The 23,210-nt window shown below is 43.3% G+C and overlaps 1 protein-coding gene and 1 long non-coding RNA gene across 2 annotated transcripts in view; one reads left to right on the top strand and one right to left on the bottom strand.

Moving 5' to 3' along the window:
- Positions 1 to 2,420, top strand: part of LOC136844976 (longitudinals lacking protein, isoforms H/M/V-like) — a 188,928-nt gene extending 186,508 nt beyond the window's left edge. The window contains exon 6 of the mRNA XM_067114464.1: positions 1,508 to 2,420. Coding sequence (XP_066970565.1) covers positions 1,508 to 1,822 — 315 coding nt within the window. The 3' untranslated portion in view covers positions 1,823 to 2,420. The remainder of the gene's footprint in view (positions 1 to 1,507) is intronic.
- LOC136844978 (uncharacterized) overlaps positions 1 to 22,975 on the bottom strand; it is a 122,677-nt gene extending 99,702 nt beyond the window's left edge. Inside the window, exon 1 of the long non-coding RNA XR_010855024.1 lies at positions 22,835 to 22,975. This is a non-coding gene — a long non-coding RNA (uncharacterized lncRNA). The remainder of the gene's footprint in view (positions 1 to 22,834) is intronic.
- Between the last annotated feature and the right edge of the window lie 235 nt (positions 22,976 to 23,210).

The raw sequence follows: 23,210 nt of genomic DNA, 5'->3' as shown, positions 1-23,210 counted from the left end.
CAGCCTCTATGCAGTCTTCTTTTAACATATTCTCCTGTAGCATCTTTATCAGAACTGGCAGCCTCTCCATGCCTCAGCACACAGTGTATGCAACTTCTCTTAAATTTCTCAAACTATCCACGACTGGCTTTGAACACAAGTACTCCAGTATCAGCCCTTGTTCCAGGGATTTTTTAAATAAATCAGCATGCAACTCTTTTTGCCTTCTTCACAAATGGAGGCCTCAAAAACACACTGCGGACTAACTGTTTTTCATTTATCAATATTAGCACCATTTCTCAACTTCATCAACTGTTTGCAACCTTTTGTTTTCTATTAGTTTTTTCCTTTAGTAACATCAATTCTTTTGACAGCTTCTTTGTGCTGCAATATTGTAGTGATTGTAGATTTGGGCATACAGAACTCTTAGCCAGATCATCAACATGGACACTGCTTTCAAACCTTGCAATGATTTTCTTTTTAATCTACATTGCTTTTCTACTTTTCTTTTTGGTCTGTTTTCATCTGCAACTTTCTTATGCCCCATGGTGACTTGCACTAAAATACCAAGAAAAAAAAAAGTAAGTTTTGTGGAGTTGTCGACTGAGCGACAGCTGTAGGTAAACTAACCACTTTAGCTGTGTTACAGCATGGAAATGCACAAATGTAATACACCTTCTCTCATACATGTTCTAGCCTGTACTGTCTGTCTGGTCAAGCACAAAGTGCAATGGTCGACCATCAAGTAATTTTTTACTCAAAGAGTTTGAATACCAAAGGTACCACCGTATTTCAGATGTCAACTTCATTAAAATATTACTTCATATGCATTCCTTATGCTGAAAATGCATACCTAAAGTTCATAAACGATACACAAATAATTTAAGAAATATTACGGCTTCTTGTACAGTGTAGGGTAGAATTCATCTTGTTATCTAATTTGAGAATTATGTTTTCTGTAATATTATTCCTGTCCACAAAACATACATGTAACAGACTTTGTCTACAACTGTGGATGGAATGGAATATAAAATTTAGGCCAAAGGCCAAGCACTGGGGCCTGTGAGGTCTTTCAGCACTTAAACAGAAATTGAGAATAAATAGGTTTTAAAGGTGTAACACTAGGAAGTGTAATTAAAGGTGTAACATTAGGAAGACTTCACAGTTGCACTATGAAACAACTGTTAGAAAAGGGTGGAAAATAAGATGGAAGCGAATACGAACAGAGGTACAGTAAAAGGAATGAAAGGAGTTGCAGCTAGGGGCCAAAGGGACGCTGCAAAGAAACTTAAGTAATGCCTAGTGCACAACGTGAGGTTCATTAACAGCACTGCCCCGTACGGAGGTCTATAACCTTGATATGTAATTGTTCCTGGATGTACAGTTAGCTTTTCTTTACTGTACTTCTTTCCTGGAGTTAGCCTGTGAACTTGAAAATCAGTTTTGTAATGAAATGTGATTTTTTGCAGCCTTAAGAATATATGTTCATACACTTGTACTTCACACTAACCGGTTGATTTACTTGCAGGTTGTGCCTCGGTCAAGTGCCCGTGCCAAAGGTTCTGAAGGGGAGAAGAAAGAAGAGACATACAAATGCACCTTCTGTCCTTACTCTTCTTGGATAAAGGTAAACTTGATGAAACACATACTGATACACACAGGAGAAAAGCCTTATAAGTGTCAATTATGCCCAGCAGCCTTTGCTCAAAAGGGGAATCTGAAAACCCACATTCGAACACATACAGGTGAAAAACCCTTTGCTTGTTCTAAGTGTCCATACAGAGCTACTCACAAATATTCTTTGCAATGTCACATGCTTAAACATCTCGATGATCCAAACTGATTTTCAAGCCATCGTGAATGCAATTAAGAAATGTTGTTTTCCATTTCATCTGACCACAAAAGTTATCTATGCACTAAACTGATCAACAGCATTTTAAGAATTCTCTGTTCATTGTTCTAACTTTGCCGTGGATAAAAAATGTAAATACTGAAATAATAGGAAAAGAGTGTTTTTCGTGAGGTATAAGGAAAATTCATAATTATAAGAATGAAATGAAATAAAATATAGGAGGAATTGCTATAAAAAACAGGGGAAACGAAGCTCAGTAAGAAGTCTATAAACTGTAACGACAAATTAAAATAAGGATATTTATTCTACATGGAAGTCTGGATACTTCATTTCGTGTAGTAAGATTTATAATCTCAAATAGTCACTGTATTAGATGACAGAAATTCAAAAATTGAGGAAAACAAAAGCACTGCTTGAAATATAAATAAAGTACTGACAGAGACGACACATGTCTCTAATACAGTACTTTGCACTTTTTTTTCCACAAGAATCTCTGGGTTGGAACAAAGCCTGAGGAATCTTAACCCAGACTCCAAACCTCAAAGCTCTGTGTTCAGTTGCTGACTCTTAAAAAAGCAAAGATTATAAAGACGAAGATTGATCATAAAAAAAAAATCTGCTTGGATTACATAAAAATTTACTCAGATCAAAGGTCTCGCATTACCCGAAGGCCTCAAATGCCACTCTTGAATTTACCTGGTTTCATGACATTCAGAATCCTGCCAAGAGGGTAATGAAAGGTTTAAACCAAAGGCTAGCTAAGTGAGTCCGAGTCACTGTGCAACTCGAACCAATCCCACTGAAAGGTTGACTTTAATGAAAACAAGCACCACTGAAGCTAAAATCACCTTCTCCTTCTTGTACGCGAAACAAGCTGAGCAAGGATACCTTGAAGCTGAGCAAGGATACCTTTGAAACTAAATATCATACAAAATTATTTATATGCTAAGTCTGGGTAAGGGCAAGTTACTAACTGGCACATTAAAACATTCACAAAGGATGATCCTCTGGGTTTTTGACTGGTAGAGAACTTTTGTTGTTCTCTTGGATAATCTCACTTCCTGTAACTACAAGTAAATTTGCTCCTTGTTGAGTAGTCAAAACCATCCTGAATATATTAACATGGCATGACCAGAAGTGATCTGTTATCATCTCAAGAGCCACCACTCAAGTTACCAAATTGTACATGGAACTTCATCTACAAAGATAAAGGAGGAATTCCACCAAAAAGGGATTTATGGTTATTACAAATTAATTCTTTCTGCAATATTTAATCACTGCCTATACCCTGCTCTTTACTGGATGTACACTTTTGTCTTTCAAAGTTTTTAAGATTACAAAGTTTTGAGCAGACTGAGGACTGACAGATTCCTTATAGACTAAGTAGTTATTGTTTGCGCAAAGTTTTAAGTGAATTTACCTCTAGATCATCACTAAACTTACTTCAGATATGCTTGTTGCTAACTACAGTATATCCTCCTATCCATATGATGTAAACTTTTATCTTACATTTAATGTAAAACTTGAGGTAAATTCACAAAGAACAACATTACACAGTAAAACAAAATGACATGTAAATCCCTAAAGAAAAAAAAATTATCTTGCTGCATAACTAACTTATAAAGAATCTGTCAAACCACAAAGAGCTCAAAGCTTGGCAGACTTGAACAAATATGATTTGAAACCAATTCTCAGAGAGTGAACTTGTTCCATAGCTATCTGTCAGTATTAAACATAATTACTGTACAAGAATCCATCCCAAGATCACTTGACATCACTTCCACACAGGGATATACTTCGGTATGAGTAGAATCGTTCAAAAATCATGTTAGATCCAAAAATAATAATGAAACGCTGTATACAGCAAAATAAAAACTTACCATTTTGAAACAAAGGTATAGTACAGTATAAAAAACACAAAAAAATTGTTCCACAATGTGCAATAGACAGTACTCTGCATGTAATTCTAGGAATTAGTGGCATAAGTGTAAAGCATACTATTACATACCTGCAATTTTAGAGAAATAAACTAAAGCAAACTACGATGCAATTAGGGAAACCATGGGCAAAAAAGAATCACAGATACTAATTGACACTAAAATTACTTTAGAAACACTGTTTACATGCTGTACTACATTATCTGCTATGTTTAATGAATTTATGTAATTCATAAACAGTCAAGGGTTTAAGTGAACGAAAGAATCTTACAGAGGGTACTACATTACTGAACTTTAAAGTCTAAGGGTTTAAGTGAACGAAAGAATCTTACAGAGGGTACTACATTACTGAACTTTAAAGTCTTTGCACTGCTAAATTACCTAATTCCTTCTTGTAACAGGTAAACATTTCAAACCAAGATCATATGTGAAGCTATATCACAAGAGTATAATGGAATAAAAAGTATGATGATCAGTTACTTCAAGAGTTGTTTTAATATTCCCTTACACGAGCGAAAAAGAAAACTTTTGCAACATGGAAAAAAAATTTATGCTTAATATATACAACTCCCTGGCAAACATTTCCTTCTTAATGTACACATGCCCAAGCAAGAATTTTTTGCTTTTTACACTTCCTAGCCAATCAGACAACGTTAGTCAAGGTTAACTACTTATTGCAGTGGTACCCTGAAGAGGTACCAGTGAGACAAGCTCCTGCTTTCTCTTTCACTTGCACTTTATTTTGACTGCACCTAGAGAGCAAGGTGGTTCCCGCACTCAATTAGCAAGAAGGGAAGTAGAATCTCCTTGTAACGGAGTCTGATATGCATATACAGAGTACATACCATTGCCTTATAAATGCCAGTTGTTGGACAAGAAGCAACTGAATGTATACTTCTAAGCCTATAACAAACTGCCTTTTCACTGAGATGACAAAAAAGTGAAAAAATTCACATTCTAACACAAATCTTTCAGTTTACATGAGTCTATCTGTGCAGTCAACAACCCAAGAAACAGCATAAAATGAAGAGGAATGCTTCCTGTGTTGGCCACATATCCAGGAACCACAGCACCACCAATGATTGCCAGTCATTCCTGTTATGTGGACTGGACTTCTCGAGTAACTAGAGGGGATGTGAGAAGGCCCGTATGTCTAAACTGACAGGTTTGTAATAAAAAAAGGGATATTGACAAAGGAAAAATCTATTTCTGGGGGAAGACCTGTGTCACCCAGTGAAATGGTTCCATTTAGCACTCATTTCTAGGTATAAGTATTGCTACATATACCAGAGAAAAAGCTATCTAGAATGCCAGGGGTTACCACCCCTGAACACCTATAATCGTGTCGGTATACACTAGGGGTGAGCGAATTCACTATCACAGGCCTTTGTCCAAAAGATCTCTCTATTCTCAAATTCCCAAATTGGGTGTGCCGTTTACAAAGCCGAACCAAGGATACCCACCTGCTCACCCACTAGGCGTCATCAAGACCGGCAACGTCATCCCAATATTAGCACCCACCAAGCTTAGTATGTCACCCGGGTGGGAAAGAAGTGCAGGGATGGGTCAAATTGAACAGGTCTTCCCCCAGAAATAGATTTTCCTTGTCAAAATCCCTTTTCTGGGCTCTGACCTGTGTCACCCAGTGAAATAGTAACAGAGAATCTGCCATACAAGAGCTTGGTGGTACAAGCCTGAATAGCTATTTAGGAGAGTAGGACCCTTGTGATTAGCAAATTTTGCTATTAGGGCACTAGAAAAGTGAACAGTTGATCGAACGTTATCCAAAAAAAGTTCTTGAGCCTAACAAGGAGTCACATGCTTGGACTGGTCTATTTTTGGTAGGACGGCTTTGTACAAACAATATGATATACTCAACCTTTAAATATAGCATGAGCACAGAGAAATGACAGTTTTATATAAAATAAGGTTTTATATATACTTACCAAGTAATTACATAGCTATAGTTTCTACTTTAAACGGCAGCTTAAGGCAAGTTAAGTATACCTTAGTTTTACCAGACCACTGAGCTGATTCACAGCTCTCCTAGGGCTGGCCCGAAGGATTAGACTTATTTTACGTAGCTAAGAACCAACTGGTTACTTAGCAACGGGGCCTACAGCTTATTGTGGAATCCGAACCACATTATAGCAAGGAATAAATTTCTATCACCAGAAATAAATTCCTCTAATTCTTCATCAGCCGGCTGGGGAATTGAACTCCGGCCCATCGAGTGACAGTCCGCAGCTCTACCGACTCACCCAACAAAGAGCTTAACGGCAGCTTAAGAATTGAAAATTCATGGTATCGCTCTTTTGTTTTGGTGCAGATGAGTTCCCCACCCACTTTTGGGGAAGAATAGGTACAATGTAGCTAAAGAGCTCAGTTCATTTGTGTTCTTTGTCCATGTGCAGGGAGGAGGGACAGGCTCCATTCAGTAATTACTTGCTAAGTATATATAAAACCTTGTTTTATCAAAAATGAAGTTTTCATAATAAAACTAATATTGTAATACCTACCTGAACACCTGAATTAGCCCTGGCTACCTACCAGCCCGAACTATCCCCGTAACTTTTTACCCAATAATTGGGTAATTAACTGTCAGCGTTACCAACGCTTACAGGAAATCTTGTCAAGATGAGTTCCCTTAAGTACTGTTGGCAACACTGCTGCAAGTCCCAGCCGCGAGGCCGGGTTCCCAATTGCTTATCACTAATCAAACTGAAGTGGGGAGGAGGGGAATCATTCAGGTGTTCAGGTAGGTATTACAATATTAGTTTTATTATGAAAACTTCATATTGCAATACACCCCCTGAACACCTGAATTAGCCCGATTAACAAAATTTTATGGAGGTGGGATCAATCTAATTTCAGCCCGACCTGCCAAACGGGAAGGCAGGCACTCATTATTCACCTACTTTACCTATACGCAAGTATTCTCACCTGGTTATCCACTCGGCAAGAGAGAATGCCTGGAGAGAGAGAGTACCCTCGGCGTCAGTCTCGAGTCTCAGTACTGTCTGAGTCGAGCTACCTCTGATGGTATTCAAACCTCCTCATGGATAGAGGGTAGCAAAACTAACCTACCATGTGGCTAATCAAAGCCTCTCATGCGTAGCAGAGAACGACGACCTCCCATGTGGCTAATCAAAGCACTCTCATGTATGGAGGGGATGATGAACCTCCCATGTGGCTAATCAAAGCACTCTCATGTATGGAGGGGTACGATGAACCTCCCATGTGGCTATTGTAGCCTCGCATGTATGGAGGAAAAGTTGAATGTGCAGTCTCTTCGGTCTTCGCAGTATGATGCAGCCGACACCTGTACAGAAGGGGGGGGGTGTTGAAGAAAATCCTATCAATCTGGCTCAGTCTATTTACATCGTGCTAATATCCTACCTAATGTTAACCTATAGCTCCTGATCAATTCAGAATTCCCGATTCCTAGCCTATCTTGAAACCTAACCTAACTTCCCTCCACCCCGATCTTATCCTACCTACAATATCGTGTTGGCTGCCACAAACAGACTGAGCGAGTAACCCTTCCCCGACGAAAATTGGATGTCTCTGAGGTAAAAGGTTGTAAAGACCGACACTGATTTCCAAGTGGCCGCTTCTAGGATGGTCGACACCGAATAATTCTTAAGGAAGGCCAACGATGTCGCCATTCCTCTGATGCTATGTGCCTTCGGACGGGCAGACGAAGTTGAAGGTTCCAAAGAAGAAGAAGAGTCCTCTGACGCTTGTTGAATAGCTTCCCGCAGAAAGAAACTGATTGCATTCTTAGAGATCGAACGTGAAGGGCATTTAGGAGAGACAAATAACGTTCTTGGGCGAGGCAAAAGTTTCTCGGTCCGAGACAGGTAGGCTTTTAAAGCCCTCACTGGGCATAACAACATTTCAGCAGTGTCGCCACCTACAAAGTCTTCTAAGGACGTGACTTTGAATGCTCTAGGTAACGGATTCATTTCCGATTCTGACTTTGCCACAAATTCTGGTAAATACGAAAGAAAAATATCGTTTCCCGAGAAGGAGACTGTCCTGGATATCGCCCGAATCTCTCTGACCCTCTTGGCTGTAGCCAACACAATTAGAAAGAGGACTTTCTTAGTTAATTGCCTTAGGGGCGAAGACTCTAAAGGTTCGAAGGCTGCCGATTTTAGGAAACTCAATACAACCGCTAAATCCCACGAGGGGGCCCAAAGTGGAAGAATTGGGCGCTCTATTTTAAAAGACTTCAACAGGTCATGGAGAATCTTACTGGATGAAAGTTCCGGAAGATGAAAACGGAACGTACTGCTTAGCATTGACCTGTACCCAGCAATTGTTGAGAAGGAAAGTTTCTTGTCTCTCCTTAAAAATAGCAAGAAGTCTGCTACTTTCGCGAACCGTTGAAATAAATAGAATGTCCTTTGTTTCGGCACCACACGCGATACATTGCCCACTTGGCCTGGTATAACTTCCTGGTCGAATTCCTTAGGCAGAGAGACAGTTGTTTAGCCACTGCTTTAGAGAGTCCCGCATGACGGGCCGCTCGCTGGATAGTCTCCACGCAGCTAGCTTCAGCACGCGGAGGTTCCGGTGGAAGTGGTGGAAGTGCGGCTGTTTGAGTAAATCTCTCCTCTCTGGGAGGAATACTGGAACTTCTGTTAACAGGTCCAGGAGGTCCGGAAACCAAGGTCTCTGGGGCCAAAACGGGCAGATCAATGTCATCTGAGTGTTTTTGCAGATTCTGAGTTTTGCTAACACTTCCTGTATCATCCCGAAGGGAGGAAAAGCATAGACCTGTAAACTGTCCCATGAGTGCAACATTGCATCTGTCCTGCAGGACATGGGGTCGGCTACCGGGGAGAAGTAAACTGGAAGGCGATGGTTCATCCTGGTGGCGAAAAGATCTACCGTCGCTGGCCATTTCTTGAGCAGCAGTTGCACCTCGTCCTGCACTAATGTCCATTCCCCTCCGAGAATTTCCTGAGATCGACTCAGAGCGTCCGCCAAGACATTGAGCTTTCCCGACACGAACTGGGGAATGAGCGAAACTGTGTGTTCTTCGCACCATCGGAGAACTCTCTGTGCTACATCGTTCAACACCCATGATCTCGTTCCCCCCTCCTTTTTGAGATAAGATACTGCTGTAACATTGTCGCAGAACAACGCTACGGTCTTGTTGTTTACATGTTCTGCAAAGTGATTCAGCGCCTCTTCAACTGCTCTTATCTCTCTGTAATTTATGGACTCCTCCCGATCCACATCCCTCCAAAGGCCCTGGGCCTGAGATTCCTCCAGGGTTGCACCCCAACCCTGATCCGAGGCATCTGTGTACAGATGTATGTCTGGAAGGGGGGAGTCTAACCTTACGCCGGTGGTCAGATGATGTTCTGACCACCACCGAAGATCCTTCAGGCAAGAATCGTCCCAGACTATTAGCGCGTTTTCTTCCCGAAAGTCCCAACAATTCCTGAGACACCTCTGCAGAGAACGCATCCGGAGACGAGACCCTGGAACAAGAAGGGATAGGGAGGCCATCCGGCCCAGCAGACTTTTCCATAAGCTCACAGGTTGCACTTTGCTTGACATGAAAGTTTCCAGTTGGCTTAAAATTGCTAGAATTCGCTCCTCTGTCGGGTGAGCCCTCAAATGATGCGTCTGAATCATCATTCCCAGGTACGTCTTTACTTGAGTTGGAAAAAGAGAACTCTTGTCTAAATTGATTCTTATGCCTAACTCCTGACATAAGTTCAATAGAAAATCCCTCGCCTGCAGAGCCTCGTCTTTCAACGAAGCTTGAATCAACCAGTCGTCGAGGTATCTTCTCATTCGGAAGCCCAACGATGCATGGTGTCCGAGACAGGAGACATCATCCTTGTGAATACCTGAGGTGCTGTGGTCAGACCAAAGCAGAGGACTTTGAACTGAAATGTTCCAGTTGGACCCGAGAACGAAGAGGAACTTCCGAGATTCCTGATGAACTGGAATCTGGAGATAAGCATCCTTGAGGTCCACTGAAATCATCCAGTCTTCCCTCCGAACCGACTGCAGCACCGACTAGGGAAGTTTCCATATGAAACTTCGTTGAGGTTACAAACTTGTTGAGACCTGAGAGGTCTATGATCGGGTCTCCAAGATCCTCCTGCTTTGGGGCCACGAAGATCCGGCTGTAGAACCCTGGAGAAGGAGGAGCGGGCTCTAAGGCTCCCCTTCTCTAAAAGGGCTTGAATCTCTGCCGCCAAAGCTAATCCCTGATGGAAGAAGGGGAGTAACTGGGAAGATGTACTGGTGTGTTGGATAGCGGGAGATGAGAGTGAAAAGGGGCTTTGTAACCCCTCCTCAAGACCTCCACTACCCAACTCTCCACGCCCCAATCCTGCCAGATGTCCCAGCATAGGGCAAGGCAACCTCCTACTGGTGAAAGTGAGGGGAATGTCTCCTATCTCCAAAAAACCTTCTTGCGACTGGAAGGTTTCGGATCCGGGGCAGAACTAGAAGGTTTGGCAACAAATCGTACTCTTTTAGGAGAACCTCCTGGCGACTTAGAGCGAGAGCGCTTCGAAGGAGAGGACATTCTAGCCCCCCTTGGAGATCTAGCAGTCTGAGCTGCAACCCTGTTCATTGCCGATGTAGACGAACGAAGTTGATCATAGCCGACACGTCTTCCTCTCTGAACAGACTGCTGCTGAGCGCCAACAGAGCCCTCAGCAGTGCCCTCTTGTGGACGTCTGGAAAATGAGGTGGCAGATGATTGAGGTAGAAGTCCCTCCTCTTCTTCCCTAAAAAGGTAGTGCATCCTGCAGAGACGTTAGCCTGGTGTGCAAGTCCCATGGACACTGACGTGATGAGGTTGTCGAAGAGTGTCGGGTCAGATGGAGAATAACTGTCCTGTTTGAGAATCCCATCAGACCGGATAACATCCACATAGTATGTGAAAGCGCCTCCGACTGATTGCAGAAGGTGTCTTCTAATATGCTGGCTTCCCTGGCCGAGATAGATACGAGACGGTTCGATGATGGAACCCGAGATAGGAGTGCCTCTACCGATTCTTTTAGCGGCACCCTAACACCCGCAGAAGGGTTACCCGCGACCCGATAGAAGCCCTTCCGAATAGGAAGCAAAGCTGAATCCTGCTTGCCCAATCCTACTACTACTGCTAACCTATTGTCAGCCTCTCTCAGAGCCTGCTCTTTGGTGATTGTGTTACCATCGGTTTAGTTGCATAAAGCGACTCGAACATCGCTTGGTTCTGCTGTATCGGCTCCTCCTGAGCCTTAGACTGCGGATACAGCGATTGAATAAAGTCCAACATCCTCCTATATTCCGACTCACTGGCCGAAGGAAGACTAGCCTCCGGTATCTGATCCTCTTCTTCGCAGGAACAGTCTTTGTCGAAATGGTCTGACTGAGCCGAAACCGGAAATGAGACAGGCTGACACCTAACAAACGTAGTATCTGATGATCCAGAACTGAACACCCCTGGGTGCGCAATACGGACACCCGGTGAATCGTTCTCAAAGTCCCTGGGATTTGTCGAAATAGGTTGCGCAAAACCCGCACCCGCTAAAGATGACGACAGAACACCTGGGTCGGTCACACCTGGACGGACAACGCCCACTCCTGAGAGCGGAGAGACCGCAACACCCACACCACGCAAACCGGGATGTAGTAGGGTCGCATGAGACTGGGGATCCGGAACAGAAGGTCCCGTACTTAGAGTAGACGAGGGAAAGGGTACTTGATTACCCGAAATCAAACCCGAACCTACAAGGCCTGCCTTAGCCAGAAGGACAGAGGAAACTGTCAGAAAATTTGAAAAAGGAGGAACCAAAGGAGGAAGGAAAGAAGAAGAAGCCACACTCGGAGTTACTACCGGAGCTCCCGTCGACAATGTTGGACAAGTAGAGAACGTTCCCATTGGTCCCAAACTCAAAAGGTTTTCGAAGGGAAGGTTACAAGGTACCGAACCCGAAGGAAAAGGAGGAGACGAAATACTAGACATGTTAGGTACCAGAGGAATAGCGGAAACTATCGGAACCGCAGGATTAAAGGTTGTGGCAAGCGCACCGCCAGCTGCCGCAGAAACGCTGTAAGAAGCCTACGCAATGGTACAGGATTCGCCATAGATGGTACGGAAGACAAACCCACTAGAGGCATAGATGCCGGATGAGCTACTGAAGCACTCGGAAAGTTCCCTGAAAGGTGGCTAGAAAAAGAAGGCTGAGAAAGAGTAGTGGAAGAGGGTTTGGAAGCCTTAGAGGATAGGGGGAAATCTGGGGTTACAGATGAGGCCATAGATTTTAGAGAAAGAAAATATACATATTCCTGTCCTCCCTGATAATCCTGCAATACATCATTTGTGAATTCTGGGAAATTCTTTATTACTGTACATGGTCATGGATATTCGAAAAACCTAAATTGAAACACTGTCTTACCAATGACCTATACCCTTTAGAAAGCCCTAGTAAATTAGCATTATATTCTGCTACATTTGATGTCCTATCAAATGGATCGTCGCCAGCCAAGGAGAATCTGTCCCCCGAAGGAAAAAGAACTCTAGAAGAGGAAGGGAAATCCTCCGACCTTCCCGAGCCTGGAAGATTTACTACTGCGTCTGCATTTTCCTCAACCAATTTAGCAACATTTTGTCGCAAGGAGACTGCAGTCGGAAACAGGACCGCTGTTGGATCTAAGAAAGATTCCGGAGCCTTAGTTACACCTGATCCCGAAAAAGGCTGCACCTTCAACTTCTCCCTTACACTCTTTGCTACCTCACTATCCCTATCTGTCTGTGTCAAACCTAAATCTAGATTCACCTCTGGACTTACATTATCTGAAGAAAGGGGGAAATCTGCTACTAACACTGCCTGCTCCGCGCCGGGGGGCCGGCGGATCCAACCTTCGAGGTTTGTGGTTCTCCATGAACCCCGGCACCCGTTAGGGCTGGTTCTGGAACAAGCAGGGGAGCTGAAAAAGAACGGTTAGTTTCTGTTTCCCTATTGTTTATATTCTGTTCTTTAAATCACTGTCATTCGATGGGCCGGAGTTCAATTCCCGCCGCCGGCTGATGAAGAGTTAGAGGAATTTATTTCTAGTGATAGAAATTCATTCTCGCTATAATGTGGTTCGGATTCCACAATAAGCTGTAGGTCCCGTTGCTAAGTAACCAACTGGTTCTTAGCCACGTAAAATAAGTCTAATCCTTCGGGCCAGCCCTAGGAGAGCTGTTAATCAGCTCAGTGGTCTGGTAAAACTAAGGTATACTTAACCTGATAATTTAGTCATAAAGCTATCAAATAAATTTGTTATACTAGCTGATAATTTATCTTCTAGTTTCCTAAATAACTCCGTCTCTACAGCCTCTTTATCTAAATTCTGAGTATCTGCAGCTGGTTTCCTACGTTTGCTCTTAGACGCTAAGGACTTTCTATGCTTAACATAAACTTCCATCTGCTCCTTTGACCATGATTTGCATTCGTCACATCTCAGTGTTAAGCTACATTGTACCTTGCTACAAGTTATACAAACTGAATGTCGTGTTTGAGGGTACTCATCCTCCATTTGCAAGCTGTGCACGATCGGTGAGTTGCAGCGTCTCCAGCTGTTGCGGTGTCGGTTGCCGAAGTTGTAGTTTAAGTTGAAGCCGTTTTGCTATCCAAGGAAGTCATCTTCTTATCTACTTTATCCATTGCGAATCCAAAAACGAGCCAGAGTCAGATGGGAGAGAAAATCCAAAGCCAAGCAACCAATCAATCCTGGAGAAAGGGTGAAAATTCCAGTCCAAGTCTCCAAAATCAAAAGGTCAGTATATGGGGGTCGGGCTTATAACCAAAAATTCGCCTGAAGCAGGAAACATCCTTGCAGCAAGGCGAACAAAAAGCAACTGGGGAACCCGGCCTCGAGCGGCTGGGACTTGCAACAGTGTTGCCAACGGTACTTCAGGGAACTCACCTTGACAAGATTTCCTGTAAGCGTTGGTAACACTGACAGTAAATTTTTTACCCAATTATTGGGTAAAAAGTTACGGGGATAGTTCGGGCTGGTGGGTAACCAGGGCTAATTCAGGTGTTCAGGGGGTGTATTGCAATAGGTCATTTTTATATATGACACTCACCAAGTAATTACATAGCTGAATCCCACATTGATAGGAGGTGGGAAGAATGGACATGTGCTACTCCAAAAACATAAAGAAATGCATTTGAAATAGAAAAGAAAAGCTAGCATTTTGGTAATGCTTCTTGTAACCTTAACTGGGGAGAGGGCAAGAGCAGGAAGATACTGACTCTTGGTTGTTGCTCATCTCAACCAATAGGGACATGACCAGTAGTGTCAGGATTGTCCCTATTTCAGTGGGAGCTTTGTGGTCAGGGAGTGCTTGTTTGACTCGACAAAGCTTCAACACAACAATTGCCCTTGGCCTGGGCGAAAAATAGACATTGACTAACACACGACCATAAAACCATATTACCTGTACACCATTTAGAAAATATATATTACCCATCCATTAAAAATGAAGACTGAAGGATACTCCAAGTACTAAGTAACCCCGGCTTCCCAAAAACACAACAACCTTCATCAACGCTAGGAGACAGAGACATAGGGGGATCACTCCTACTCCTCATTCTCTAGCTGCAGAGAACAGACCCAGTGTACTGTAGTCCTCGAACAATGTTTCAACATCACGTAGATAATAGTTGGCGAAGACTGAGTGACACTTCCAATAAGTCGATTGGATTATGCTAGTTAGAGAGAGATTGCGTTAAAAAGCCAACGAAAATGGCTACTGCCTGTACTTCATGTGCTTTTACCTTTAACAACGGTAAACTATTCTCCTGAATTCCCAAGTGAGACTACAATAATGTCTCTCAAAAAGAAAAAGATAGGATTCTTGGAGAGAGAACATAAAGGGTTCTTGACAGAACACCAGAGGTTACGAGAATCCCCTCTGATATTCTTGGCTCTCTCAATGTAAAATCTTAATGCTGTCACTGGGCATAATACTCTCTCGTTCTGATGGTCCTACCAGTTCTGCAAGATGCTGGACCAAAAAAGAATGCGGCCGAGGGTTAGATGGGTACTCGTTTTTGGCTAAGAAGCCTAATATATATGAGCAAATAGCTGTCTCTTGCAAAAAACCAACTTGTTTGTCCAGGGCTTGTAATTTGCTGACTCTTTTCTCTGTGGGTAAAGCGATTAAGAAAAGTGTCTTTCTAGACCAATCCCTAAAGGAGGATATCTGCATAGGTTTAAAAGGCAGGACTGACAACAATGTAGGACTGTGTCTAGGTTGCAAGACACTGGCTGCCGAGACTTCCATTTCTTGGTGTCAAAAGACTTTAAGTCTGAAATGTCCGGGTCTGAGGAAATGTTCACCCCTCTGTGCTTGAATACTGAGTTCAGCATGGATCTGTAACCCTTTATCGTAGCTGTCGAAAGGCCTCTCGAAGATCCTGGGTAAAGTAAAAATTCGGTTAGTTGGGCTACAGAGGTAGAAGAGGAAGAGATGTTACCTTCTTTACACCATCTCCTAAAAACTAACCACTTAGCCTGGTAGTGCTTTGAAGAAGAGTCGCGTCTACATTTTGCAATAGCATTCACAACTTCTCTTGAAAATCCTTTCACTCTAACAAGCTTCCTGACAGTTTAAAGCCTGTCAGGGTGAGAGTGGACAAACCTAGACGACATATGTTGAAGTGAGGTTGTCTGATAAGATCTTTCCTCTGTGGGAGAATCCGCGGAAAGTCCGACAGAAGCTCCAGAAGGTCTGGAAACCACGCCTTTTGAGGCCAAAAGGGAGCTATTAGGATCATCATTGCCTGGTGAGAAGTCTTGAATCTGTTGATCACGTCTCTTATTAGACTGAACAGAGGGAAGGCATAGATTTCAGGTGTGACCAATCCTGAAGTATCACATCTGTTGCCCAAGCCTGAGGGTTTGGTGCCAGAGAGCAATACAGCGGGAGGCGATGGTTCCTGGACGTTGCAAACAAGTCTATAGGTGACCATTCCATGGGCAGAACCTGTTTGCAACGGCTCAGTTCGTCAGCTAATACACTTAACTTGCCGTGAACACAGCGGGTGAGAATCTATGTACTGTTGTTGTGCACCCAAAGAAAGAGACCCCTGGCTAACTTGCACAGTGACAAGGAGTGACTGCCTCCTTGGTTTCGAATATAAGCCAGAGCTGTCGTGTTGTCGGAATAAACCGAATTCAGTGAGTCTCAAGTTACTGCGGCAAAATGATGAGCCAGGTGAATCGCCTTCAACTTCTACAGATTTATGTGCAGTTTCCTCTCTTGAAGGGACCACTTCCCTAACATTTCCAATTGTCCATGTGTCGCTCCCCAACCTAGGTCCGATGTGTCGGAGAACAATGAGAGGTTCGGGTTTGGATGAGATAGGGACTTTCGTGAGTGGAACCTTCCTTCTACAAGCCACCACTGAAGATCTTTTATTTCCTGCGTCATGGGGGATATGAAGGAATCTGGAAGAAACTTCTTGTTCCAACTGGCCTTCAGAAAGAACTGCAAAGGTCTCGCATGCAGTACAGTATCCCCAAAGGAACGAACATCTCTATGGAGGAGAGAGTCTGTAGCAGGCTCATCTGGTCATTGGCCGAGCAGGTCTGAAGACTCAGAAAATGACGGACTTTTTTGGGGGCATGATAGTATTCTCTTCTCTAACAGAAAAACCCCAAAAACCCGAGAGTCTATCTTCATCCTCAAATAGACTATCGTCTGAGAAGGGACTACAGTAGTTGGGACTTTTCCTGCCCAACTCCTGGGCTAACTGTAGGGTTCTGAGAAGGTCCTCCATGCACTTCATCTGGGATGATGATCACAGGAGTCAGTCATCCAGATATAGACAAACTTTCACGCCCATTAGCCCTGGTGAAGACTTGAGGGGCTGTTGACAACCTGAAGCATAGAGCCCAAAATTGGAAAACTTTGTCCTGAGAGACAAATCTCAGGAATTTCCTGGAATCCTGGTGTATTGGGGTATGAAAATAAGCGTCTCTCATGTCTATCGAGACTATCCAATCTTCTTGCAAAATTGGAGCAAAAACTGAGCTGTTCGTCTGCATCCTGAACTTCGTGGTTTGGACGAAGATGTTCAGGCCGCTTACATCCAGGACCAGCCTCCAACCCCCGGAAGTTTTGGGGACTACAAAGAGGCAATTGCAAAAACCCCTCTAAAGACAAGTTTTCTACCTCTTCTATAGCTCTCTTGTGGAGAAGAGCTGTGACTTACTCTGAGAGGGCTGAAAAACCTCTTGGAGCCTACTGAGCACGCCTTGAAGGCGATGGGCACAGGCGACAAAGGTGTACCCTCTTTGAAGGGAATCGCATATCCTTCCTTGAGAACTCATAGTACCCATGGTTCTACCGCTTTGGCCTCCCACTGTCTTCAGAAGTGTGGGAGCCTGGCGCCCACAAGTAGACGGAGGACCAAAGTCTCACGTGTTAGAGACTGGTCTAGACGAGGACTTCTTGCTGATAGGGCAAAATGATCTGGGATTTGTGCAAGGGCACGATGAAGCTCTTCCTCTGTTACCTCGAAAGGGCCATGGCTGGAGAGGAGAGAGAGAGAGGCTGAGGATTAAATGAAACAGCAGGCATTCGGTTAGACCCCATCGTTCACTTGGACGACTGTGTAAGCAAGTCGTGAGTAGCTCTTTGCAATTCCGTAGCTACCCACTCTAATGTCATTCGAGGAAAAAGGCTGGTGCTGTCCAGAGGAGCAAAAAGAAGAGCAGATCTCTGGGATGGTGTCACTCCTTTAGTAGTGAAAGAACACCACGTCTCTTTTCTTCAGTACACATGACAAAACAAGGGCAGCTGTCTCCTGTGCCCCATCTCGAATCACCTTGTCCGCACACAACAGAACTCGGAGCCAGTCTGCATGTAAGAATACAGCAGAAACTCCTAAGGAAGGAGCTTCCCTGGTTGTATAGAATACATACTTCCTTTTGGAAAACCGAGAAGGAGGAGAACAAAATCCAGCTTTGCCCAACTCCCTCTTCTCAGACAGCCAAGAGTCAATCCCCGACAATGCTTTCTTGGACAAGATAGAGAGGGCCATCTTTAGGAGTCTAGTGGTACTTGAGGACTGACGTAACAAGAACGCTGATCCCGGGGAAGAAGGGGCCACAGTGGAGAAACATGTTGAGAAGCAAAACAGAAAATAATTTAATAATGAAGCATACACTGATGAAAGCTGTTCTGGTTCAGGTTCCTCCTCTGCTGAGGATACAGCAGAAAGCTCCAAATCTTGCTGTGGTCCTTCTGGTTTCAGAGACGAGGGTTCTTCAACAGTTCCAGGAAGTTGTCCAAATGTTGGTGAATAGGAAGCAGAGAAGAGTCTTGGGGTGCTGATGTACTTGCAGACTTTGGGCGACCAGCGACAGGTGAAGAGGATACAGGTTGACCTGCAACAATAGGGACGTCTGAATCTGAAGTCTCAGACTCGTATCCCAATGCTAGAGAGCTGGGAGCCAACGGGATGTCTGAACCTGCAGCTCTTGTGAGCCAATGGGCACTTACGAGCCAGTGGGTGCTTACGAGCCAATGGGAGCTTGGTGTCCAAAGGGAGCTCTCTCTCATCCCAATAGCTGCAAGAGGGTTCTTGATCCTTATGGCACTTGTGAGGTACCGCTGGAGGCACGTCCGCAACATGTCTCTTCTAAGGCCTAGAAGACTCCTGAAAACGTCGACAGTGTCCTTTGGGTTTGGAATCCAAACCACTGGAAGATAAGGTGTGATCCAATTGGACACCCTTCCAACGTTTGGTTGCCGAAACCTGGGAAATAGCAACAGGTTCGACTGAGGAAGCAACTACTCATGGGCAAACCCCACCAACCTCCCTTGGACTTATAGTTTGCCTCCTCCCAGGTGCAGGGGAGTCTGACAGGGACCGAATTTAGGAGATCCGTAAGACACCTTTCCAGTGGCTGGCTGTCGATACCTGGGACCAGCAACAGGCTCGACTGAGGAAGCAACTACTCATGGGCAAACCCCACTGACCTCCCTTGGACTTACGGTTTGCCTCCTCCCAGGTGCAGGGGAGTTTTGCAGGGACCTCCGTCTAGGAGCACCGTTGGGACGAGCAGCCACCCCCTCCACAACACTAACCCGGGTGCAGGCACTAGCACTTGCACAAACACTTGCACTATGATCCTCATTTCTATGTCCAAAAGAACTCTTACAGAGGCTCCTATCTGAGCAACAGTACTTACTCAAGCGTCAAATTTCTTATCCATCCGAGCTACAGTACTTACTAAAGCGTCAAATTTCTTATCCATCCGAGCTTCGAGACTGGTGATGGCACTAGATTCAGAGGGAAAGGGAGCCAGGTAACGGAGTTATAGGGAGAGCAAGAGAAGTACGAATCAGGGAACGAGAAATCAAAGGTGTAGAAAAAGCCGGTTTAGGGGTAAAGGACACAGAGGCTCTAGCCTTGGCTCTAGCAGCGACTTTCCTAAGTCTAGCTTTCTCTAATTTATCCAAATGATTGGTCAACACTTTCCATTTACTTATGGCCCAATCTTTACATTCCTCGCAAGTCAAGTTGGGGGAACATACTTGTCCACGGCAGTGAAAACAAACAGAATGTTCATCATATTTAAATAAAGTCAACCTAGGATTACAGCCTTTGCTGCAATACCAGAATTGAAAAAAGGCTAAGCTAAGCTAAGCTAAGCTATGGAAATACAGCTTGGAGGCTACCAAATGAAAGAATACTTCATCAAATCCTTCGATAGACAACCAAACCATCCGGTGAAACTATTCCTGAATTAACAAAACACAGCTGCTGAACGACCGATGTTCGGTCATCAAACAGCAGAAATGAACTGAGCTCTTTAGCTATGTTGTACCTATTCTTCCCTGAAAGTGGGCGGGGAACTTACCTGCACCAAAACAAAAGAGCGCTACCTCAAATTTTCAATTCTTAAGCTGCCGTTTAAAGTAGAAACTACAGCTATGTAATTACTTGGTAAGTGTCATATATAAAAGTACACTCATACGGAAGGAATAAATAGCTACAAAGGAGTGGAATGAGACTGAGATCAGGCTGTTCTCCTTCTAGGAAGCAATTCTACTTGGCCTGCAGAAATTACAGGGCCAAGGCAGAACAAATCCAGAGATTTATGAACTGAATGAATATAGAATTTAGGCCGAAGGCCAAGCACTGGGACCTATGAGGTCATTCAGTGCTGAAATGGAAACTGGCAGTAAAAGGTCTGAAAGGTGTAACAGGAGGAAAACCTCGCAGTTGCACAATAAATCAATTGTTAGTAGAGGGTGGAAAGTAAGATGGAAGAAAGAGAATACAAAAGGAGGTACAGTAAAAGGAATGAAAGGGGATGCAGCTAGGGGTCGAAGGCACACTGCAAAGAACCTTAGTAATGCCTACAGTGCACTGCATGAGGTTCACTGATGGCACTACCCCCCTACAGGGCAGAAAAAAAAAAGTTAAGTATACCTTAGTTTAACCAGACCACTGAGCTGATTAACAGCTCTCCTAGGGCTGGCCCGAAGGATTAGACTTATTTTATGTGGCTAAGTACCAATTGGTTACCTAGCAACGGGACCTACAGCTTTTTGTGGAACCTGAACCAAATTATCACAAGAAATGAATTTCTATCACCAGAAATATATTCCTCTAATTCTTCATTGGCTGGCCGGAGACTCGAACTCGGGCCTAGCAGAGTGCTAGCTGAGAACTCTACCGACTCGTCCAACGAGGAACTCCTACAGGGCAGAGACTTATGGGGCAGGACTATCTGGTAAAACTTAAAAAAAGATCATAGGTGACCTAGTTCCTTCCTCAGGGCTAAGGATGTTGAAGTAACCAAAGGTTTCTTCTTGAGGGCTCAGGATATTGAAATAGCCAAAATCTCATGACCCTGACTTTAACCTCCGATACCTGGGCCTCTGGAGTGGTTTTTATTAGCAACTTGACTCTCCTTTCTTGACCAAAAGAAATGGTCTCCTTAGTGACTTCAACCTTTGACACACCTGATGCTAAAATCATTTGTAAACCTCACTTCTAGATTATTCTGTCCTCCTCAAGTATGTCTGCTTTTGCCAGAGGCAGGAATACTAAACTGTGTACAGCCTGGCATTGGGATAAGTCACCTGAGTCTTAGAACTGAACCTGGGGATTTATGAGAAACCTCTGTTATAATAGACACTAGCATGTACGATATTTCATTTACCCTACTTGCTGACAACTAAGGATAGAAGGAACATGGTCCTTCGGGATAGGTTCCTCAAGGATGTCATCTCTTTAAGGTTTACAGTACATGCTGAGCTTGTTAAATACTGTATCTCAAAGCTAAGGATGCATCCTAGAACAGTGGCCTCAAGTTCTGGGAGGTAATTCTTTCTCAAAGGCCAAATGTGACATTAAACAGTCAGTTATAGGTACTGGTATACAGAGCACCTAAACCAAACCCAATGTACAACTTATGAAAATGGGCAGGTAATGGTGACATAAACCCCTTGTCAATATATAATCACATCAAAATGATACTTAAAAACTTCATGTAAGCAGTAAGTTTAAGGTAGGTTAAAGAGGAGGGGTTCTGTTCAGGTAGGATACTACAAACTAGGTTACATTAGAAAGTAGGTTACACTTAGGCCTGTAAGAAATGCTGTAATGGCTTATTTCTTTGCAAGAGTCTGCTGGTATGTGGCACCCTACATGGATTGGGTTAGGTTATGGTGTACCATTGTAATTCTCACAGTCTCATTTTCCTGATTTTTAAATTTCTCTTTTCTAGGGATTTTTCAAGATTACACGCATGAACCACAACCTGTACTTCTGCTGCTGCTTTTCTTGTTTTGAATATTTCACCCCCATTTTGTTTTATTCAATCTTTTTCTTCAACCACAAATCCTACTTCCCGCGGGCAAAATTTAAAATCAACTGGTTTCCCCTTTCCTGTTGGGTGAAGGGTAGAAGAAAAGTGCGCATGCGCACGCGCACACACAACTGTTTTTCCAGACAATAATGGTCAAAGCACATAAGCCTAAATATTTTTCTCACTTTAATCCCAGTTGACGTATAAGTTTTTTCTCTGTCCTTTGCTCTCGTTACTGTTACTGAGGTGGTTATAAATGTATATTTGTTTCCCTCTTAGACTTTTTCTTAGTTCTTTGTTTATGTTTTGAAGTAATGACTGCTAGAGTATTTTCAACATCTTTTGTTCCTTTCATCTGGAAATTTGGTAAGTGAACAATAATGAACTCCGATTGGTTCTTTTGTTCTACGTTTTACAATAAGGTTGGTTTTCAAATTCTGGCATTATAAAAATTGGCTTCAGTTTGCCTCTCTCATGGCTCTTTTAGTATAATGAAGGTCAAGGCATGGCACTCTAAGGTCTGGTTAGGTCAGGACCTGTCAGTCTAAGAAAGGTTAGGTTTGTTTTCATCTGTGGAACATGTCCCGTCGTTCTAAACTAGGCCCTTACTATAAATTACGGAGTTACAGGTTTGGTTACGAGGGGCCTGGCACCCTACGTTAGGTTAGGATTGAATACATCCCATACTTCAATTGACCTGATCAGGCCTATTCTCACACCAAAATCCAATTACCCATTGTGGTCCACCAAAACTGCAAGATATAGCCTAAATGGGGTCCTCTATCTCTGTGACTAGGCTACTCATTTACTACTGAAATATCAGAAACATTAAAACAAACTAAAACAGGATTAAGTTAAAAAAAAAATACTTTCACCTATGGAATACAATTGTGGTTTCAATACGAGTTACCTAAACGCCAAAATAAAGTTGAATTAATTGGAAATCTTAACATCTACAACCTGTCTACCCTACAGCTGGTTTCCTCACGATACACAACTTAGCCTAGGCCTATCATCACTTGACTTAATCAAGAATACTTACATAAGCCTAGCAATGACGCAGCCGAGGTGACTTGGTTAAGGTTGCACGATAAAACTCACAACAAAATTAAAATATAATATATAACACACCTACATCACTGACATGAGGCCATCACGTGGCTTGCAGATAAGCCTAGCTCTATGAGTGTGTTGTGGCTCAAGCAAAACTTACCTTATTCTATGATAAACTTTAGCTCCCTGTGGCTTGAATTTTGTAGTTCTTTAATCAAAATATAAATAACACACAGAACATAGCCAGAGAAAGTCAATGAAGGCACAAAATCACACAAAAATAACAGCGATCTTTCTACTTGATAAACGCAACCGATGGGTTGGCAGCCAAAGCCAAGGAGTAATGATATATCGCTGTCACTCACTTGACCAATGACCACTTCAAGAGGAAATACCACATACCATATTAGGTAACATTGATTTAGTTACTGTACATTTCGTATTTTATTCATGTTACTGTTTTCATTTAATTTTCACCGTCTAGTTCAACATCCCAATGTTACATTCATGGATGAAGGCACATTATGGCATCTTGT

The sequence above is a fragment of the Macrobrachium rosenbergii genome, chromosome 13, assembly GCF_040412425.1.
Source record: "Macrobrachium rosenbergii isolate ZJJX-2024 chromosome 13, ASM4041242v1, whole genome shotgun sequence".
NCBI lineage: Eukaryota > Metazoa > Arthropoda > Malacostraca > Decapoda > Palaemonidae > Macrobrachium > Macrobrachium rosenbergii.
Note: the sequence above shows the minus strand (reverse complement) of the source record. Positions and strands in the feature narration are given on the sequence as shown.